This window comes from Parasteatoda tepidariorum, unplaced genomic scaffold, assembly GCF_043381705.1.
Source record: "Parasteatoda tepidariorum isolate YZ-2023 unplaced genomic scaffold, CAS_Ptep_4.0 HiC_scaffold_2805, whole genome shotgun sequence".
Classification (NCBI taxonomy): Eukaryota; Metazoa; Arthropoda; class Arachnida; order Araneae; family Theridiidae; genus Parasteatoda; species Parasteatoda tepidariorum.
The window spans coordinates 1-7,178 of NW_027261598.1; the positions used below are offsets into that span (position 1 = coordinate 1).

At 28.6% G+C, this 7,178-nt stretch overlaps 1 protein-coding gene across 1 annotated transcript; it reads right to left on the reverse strand.

Moving 5' to 3' along the window:
* Positions 1 to 1,426: 1,426 nt before the first annotated feature.
* LOC122273169 (exostosin-1b-like) lies at positions 1,427 to 7,175 on the reverse strand (the record flags this gene model as incomplete). Its single annotated transcript, XM_043057233.2, has 2 exons — positions 1,427 to 1,671; positions 6,490 to 7,175. Coding segments are annotated over 2 exons (702 nt in total), but the record flags the coding sequence as incomplete, so codon positions are not given.
* Positions 7,176 to 7,178: the final 3 nt, after the last annotated feature.

The following is a 7,178-nucleotide window of genomic DNA, read 5'->3' on the forward strand; positions in this document are numbered from 1 at the left end:
ATATTTCTGTATGAATGAATATTCTTCTACAAGAATGCGTGTATATAGTTGCAAAATCAATAGCAATCATTTACAACATCCATAAAGGCAATTAAGTGAAAATAATATATTGTCCGCTATATGCCATAAATTAAAGAAAATAGTTGGTTTTTGACGGTTTTTACCGGTAAAAACACGGCTTTTACCACTGTCATGTCAAAAACTGGTTTTTGACGGCAAAAACCCTAACCCTGCATTGATTTCGTAAAATTCTCAAATTAACAAATAATAAATACTACAGTAAAACAGATTTTGAAGTGACTGAACGTGACACGATTTTTTTTCTTCCAAAAGCATTTTAGGTCTTCATATTTTAGTTCTATATTTCAATTTCCTTTTTAGTTTAATAAATATTAAATGTATTTAGAATAACTATTTTTAAATTAGAATACGGAATTTTCTTTTATGAAAAAATTAAAAGTAATCTTAACATATGCCTTACAATAAAAATTATGCCACTATATTGCCAAATTATTTCTGGTATATAATGTACAGTTTTTTTTTCTTTTTTTTGTGAATTGGTTTTTAAAAAAAAGAACCAGCAAGTTATCCAAAGATAAACTGAAATACTCCATAAACACGAAATAAACCATTATTTTGTAACCATAAACACTAATTAAAGAATGGATACTCAGAATAATGATTAAAACACTCAAATAAACATTGCATAAAAGAAACATAGTTATAGTTTAGTAATGAATTTTACGAAGTCCTAATGCTCTATCAAAAAAATCCACCAGTCATTAAATGTCTTGCTTACAATTATCTTAAATGCAATTAACATTATATAACAAATTAATATTTTTACGAAATAGTTCTTTCTGTTTAGTATGCATAGTTTTTGTTTAGTCATCTGTTTAGTATTTAGTATTCAATGTGTTATTAAAAAAGACATTTAATATACTTATTACTGCATATAATATTCAGTGTTTTCTAAACTGCATGCCATGAGGTTTTGAGACAAAAAACTCTGACCCCCTTACTCGATAAATTTCGAAAATTAATAATTGCTTCTTTTTTAACATTTTTTTAACACCACAAAAAATTCTAAGTATTTTTAGTAAAAAAAAAAGTTGGAGAACAATACTCTTATAATAGTGACTTCTGAAAGTTAGATTTTGTTTAAATTCATATAACAACGTCCATTCAATTCAATGAGTTAAAATAAATAGTTCTAAATACATAATTCGAGAAGATTATAGAATTAATTTTCCAAAAATTAAAATTTTTAACTTTCCACTCTTCATAATTTTATTTGTTAAAAAATATTTTAACACAGTTTTTTTCTTTTTTAAAGTGCATACTTTAATTTTTGACATTCTAAATTCAGAAATGTTTTGTCAAAAAACTAAATATAATTACATTTTTTAAAAAAAAATCTTAACAATACAAGTTTCCCATCTCCGATTAGCACAAGACAAATGAGTAATTAAATATATATTTGGGATCGAACATTCATATGAGAAGATTATTACCTATTCAAAGCTGGTGGCTGAATTGAGTACTCTACTTGACACTTAACATTACAGTTCAATCGTATCTCCACTTTTAAATTTCAAGAATCTTCACCAGACAGGATTTGATTTATTATTGAGAATGTGAGTTGCCTTTTTATATCACCCATAAAAAATTCTACAATCAGGAAATTTAAAATAAATACAAGATCCTAAAAATTATGTATATAAGGAAATTTAAAATAATTACATATGATCCTAAAAAATTTATGCGTAAGGAAATTTAAAATAATTACATAACCCTAAAAAAATTTCGAAATAACAAATCAGAACAGACAAGACCTTAACTGCTTTTATAAAAGTTGTTAACTGCTCTCCAGTTTTTGCAAATTTTAATCTTATCTTTAAAACAAATGAACAAAGGGTTGATGTTAAAAATTAGAAATACTATTCTAGTAGAAAACGAAAAAAATTATAAGATATGGGTGTTAGTTCTTATAATACTCTTCTACTGATAATTTTTTTCCTCTTCTGCTAGAATAGCATTTCTGACTTTCTAAATTAAAATAAAACAAATTTGGTTTCAGCTGCTTTAAGAACTTTATCCATTTTGATTTATTATTTAAAATGTTATTTACATATTTTATCTTTTTCTGAATTTGTTTGGATCAGTTTCCTTCTTTGACAAAGGGTTGATGATTAATAAAGGAAATGAGTCAAAAGGTTTAAAATATAAGATATGTGAATTATATTCAATATTATGAAAGAAGCAAGAAAATCTTTTAATCAACTTTGGCTTAACAGTAATTAATAATAATAGAGGAACAGACACAATTTGCTTATTAAATAAGGGTGCTCATTATATCTGAAAAAAACCAAATTATCAAAAAAATTAAAACTATAAAGTAGAAAAGTTTGTTCTCTCCTATAAAACACTGTCTTGGAATACAGTTTATTCTAAATCTTTTAGATTACGTATCTTATAAATATCAGGGGTCTGTCTAGGTTTTTCTGAGAGGTACCTATTTTGTGAAAATTTAGATATAATTTGTGAAAAATTAAAAATTATATTTAAAAATCAAACACAAAAATATGGCAAAGAATATGGATTTACCATGTCTTAAGGAATACCAAAATAAAATTTTAAGAAAAAGTATTTTGTGAAACTACCGTTTTTCCTAAAATTAAATTTGTGAAACTACCGTTTTTACTAAAGTTGAATTTGTGAAGGTACCGCTAAACGGTAGTAAATTCGGTCTGGACAGACCCCTGAATATTTATCAAGAACATGCACTCAGACCTACGAGCAACTTTGGGTATAGAATCTATTCAATGATTTGTGCAGCAACATTTTTTTGATAATTAATGCAATTGTGTGCAGGGCACATGAGAGCATAGCACACAACAATGGCCAAGAGCCTAAAATGTATTTCAGGGTTCTACCTTCTTAATGGTGTCTGATGAGACACCAGGTAATATCGGCTTGGTTAGATGGCACGGACAGCATCTGAGCTGATACCCCTCTCCCCAAACATCCACACTACAACGCAAGAGACGACAAATTCAAAACGCACCTTGTTGCATATACACACTGGTTGTTCTGCTGACGACCAGGATCGAACCACGAACCTTTAGTATGATGAGGTGAGTCGCACGTTAAACAACTGAGTAACTGAAGATCGTATCTCTGTACTATTCACCTTTGTAAAAATTTTGTACGAAATGAACTTGAGTGGTGATTTTTAAACAGGAAAAACACAATGTGATTTTAAACAATGTGATCTTAAGTGGTGATTTTAAACTTAAAGGGCATCTAATTTCAAAAGCCTAATAAATTTTTTTATGAAAGCTTCAATAAAATAATATTTTTTTGAAATGGAGGAAGAAAATATTTCTGCGATAAATCTGAGTAAAATCGATACCATATATTTCGGTGTTTAAAATCTGATTGAAATAGATTAATTTACGTAGTTTAATTCTCAATTATAGATACACTGCAGACGAGGTCTAATATTTATTAATATAAACATTGTTAAATATTTATTCAAAAAAGTATTTCTAAGAGGAAAATTTAAATTTTTCATACTGTCCAAAGAACAAAAATATTTGTTAAAATTAGAAACATATCATGGGAAGAAATTAAAAAATTTGGCCAGTGGTCTTAAGACTTGTAACCAGAAAATTTCACTGATCTATACACATTTTAAAATTATCTAATATTGAAATTATATTTTTTTTAAAATATACCCAAATTTATTAAATAAGATAAATTTTGCAAATACAACATTCAAATATTTGTACAATTGTAAAACTAAATTAGAAATCCAAGTTATACCTTACATAAATTGAAATTTTATAATTTTTTCTGATAAACAAGTTTTTTTATTGCATATTTACTATTAGTCGAGCTTTATGTTAATTATTAAAAGCAAACAGAAAAAGCCAAAACTTCAAACCAACAAACAAAAAATTTATTCTGCAAACCATTCCTTAACTCAAGTGGGGCGCAAGGAACCAATGATTGTAACTTTATGTTGATCGGTGTATGATTTTATTAGCCTTGGACCACCATTAATTTCAAGCTTTAAAGATTACCAGAAACAGTTTTTAAAAAAAATAATAAAAAAAAGTGACAAGTTACTACAACAACAAAAAAGCAAGATGTAAATAATGCCCAAGATGATGCATTTTTAAGCCTTTGATAAAATTGTTTGAAAATAAATAAATTAAAAAACCTTTGAATAGTTATGTTCATTCATTATTACTGATTCAAGCATTTTATTAAAATAATGCATTGACAGTGACTAATACCTATTGTAAGAACAACTAATATCAAACTGTTAAAATTGTAAACAAACTCCATTCTTAAGAAAAATCATTGCAACTAGTGTTTCAATTTGAAATGTGCAATTATGTTTACCCTTTAAAAGTATTGTATTTTTAAAGTATTTTTGTAGCATTTATAAAAAATGGCCACATACTAGTTAATATTAGCATTCCCTATTCGGCCTCAGAACTTTCATACATTGACCCTATTAATCCAACAAATAATCAAAAGCATAGGGGTCAAAACTAAGGATAATCCATCAACCCTAGACTATTAAAATTTCACATGGACCACAATAATTATCAGCAGTCTTGCAGACCATCAATTGGTAAAAAGGGATGTAATGTCATTTTTCATTTTGGTTTCATATTATGATTTGTGTCACAAAATCACATATTGCATCATTATTGTGACATTACATATTTACTGTATTGGAGTTTTACATGTAATATCACTTTATATTAACTTTTTTTTCTATTAAGAAAATATATAATAGAGACGTGTAATCAGACCAGTAAAAAAGGTATTGACAGATATATTTAATTTATTGGTCTTTCGGACCAAGGATTAAAAATTCTTAGATTAAATTTCATTTCCATTTTAAAATAAACCATTGACTACATTAGAAGAGAAATTATGATTCCCATAATAAATACTTTGTATACAGAAAAATACAAATTCGCGGAAAATTGTATCTGTTTTATTTAAACAGGGAGGTTTAAATATTTTGATCAATTTTATCTTGGCCGAGATTTCCACATCGTGATCTGTGGCAGAATAATCGCAAAGTCTTGCCCACTTCCGGGCAGCAGCCCGCAAGTAACTAAAAAAATATATATCACAGAAAGGGACCAACTTGAAATATATATCTCGTAACCACCCCCTCATACACATCTACAAGTTGTTTTTCTTAAAAATTTGCAAGTTTAAAATATATTTGGTACCTCAGCGATTGTAGTTGGCGCAACAGATCACGATAGAGAAATATCCCTCATTTAAACTTAAGATAGTTTAATGATTGACATCATATTTCAAATTTAGAAAATATACTTTCATTTGATGTAGAGCTGACACAACAGTTCAATGGAAGTGAACTCTTCGAAGAAATTCATGATTCATACTTAATTGAAACTGCCTAATATTTTATAATAACATTGTAAATATTTAAATGTACAAAAGCACATTAAGATATAAGTAATTAGCATCATAATCTTTTCGGTGTTTTATTTTTTAAACTGTACTCATATTCTTAATTAAAAAAGGAATAATTAAAAAAATTAAAACCAATTTTAGAAGACCAAAACTGTTTATATTCAGCCACCTGGTCAAAGCATGTTTCAATTGGTTGAAATAACAACCTACAGGGATGTACAACTGTAAAAAGTAACATTAACAATTTCAGTTGTTTAAAAAATAATCAAAACATTTATACTTATCCAAAAATTTATTTTATCATCAAAAACGCTAAACAAATGCTATAAATAGTGCTAAGAGCACCATTTGTAAAATTAAATTAAGGCTGTTTTAGTATAACTTTATTTGTGTGATCAACGGCTATGTTTACAAATCAATGGTTATATTCGTGTGACCAATGGCTATATTACAATAACAAATTGGCTATATCTACAAAATGGGAATTTAGAAAAAATGTGGTATACCATCATTAAATCCTACATTTATGATTTTTAGTGCAAGATCCATAGAAATTAAAAATTGTAACCACTTTTTAATTTTATGCAGAACGTTTTTAGCATGCTTGTTGATATATGAGGATCATATTTTGATGGCATTGGCAATTAGGAACATTTTTTTCTCTTTCTGAGCAGTTTTTACGTTTAATAGGACACTTAAATTAAAGGTCACAGCATTTTTCTAGATATTAGAGCATTTTTTATGTTATTGGAGTGTTCTTTATTCTATGATTTATTTGGCTTTGAATCACTTTTGTTATATTAAATGCAAAACAAAATATTCAGGAATTGATATATTTTCCTTTTTTTTTTTGGTTACATAATATTTATTTCTAACTTTAATGAATTAATTTAGAACACGTATTGCATTGCTTTTGGCATACATGAAAGTATTTGTTTTAGTTAAATATTTTTACTCAATATGGCATTTTTGTCATCAAAATCTGGGCTTTAATTGATAATCATATTAACGCCTTACCTGTCATATTCTTTATTTTCTAATTCACAGCGAGGATCTTTCATTTCTTTCCATTTTTTGCCGTGTTTACAAGTTGTCAAAAGTATTATATCCTTGGCATTGTGTAAGTGATATAAGGAATTCCGGGTTTCAGAACCAATACCGTATAGATATCGTTTTCCTTTAAACACAAGGAGGTATTTTTTGGTGGCCGGCAGGTCACCGGACCCCACATAACCCCGATCACTCCCCCTTTCGGGATGCGATTTTGAAAAGAGGGGTATGGAAACGTCGAATCCAGGTCGAAAGTTGGCAGTCGACATACTCGCTTTTGCGAGTATAGCTTCCCCAATGTCGAATCCCAGATTTTCCGCATAGTCAGGCCATGTGCCCGAATATAAATTAAATATCACATGATTGCGACCGTTATTCCAGTATTTGACCTGGTCCACTTTGGCTTGTATATCTGACACATAATCCGGACTCAAACTGTCCCGGTCAAGAGTATCTATTCCCAATACATACAAACATGCCTGACTAGGATCCGATGTAAAATACCGGGAATCCCGGATAACACTTAAGATTTTTTGGTAAGTCGGAGAAATAAGTTCGTCCGGCTGTACAGGGTACACGTAAACTTTGTAATCACGTTGACACCTTGACAAATCAAAGCACGTGTGTAGAGTACAATTGGAGGGGGTGTGGTGGGT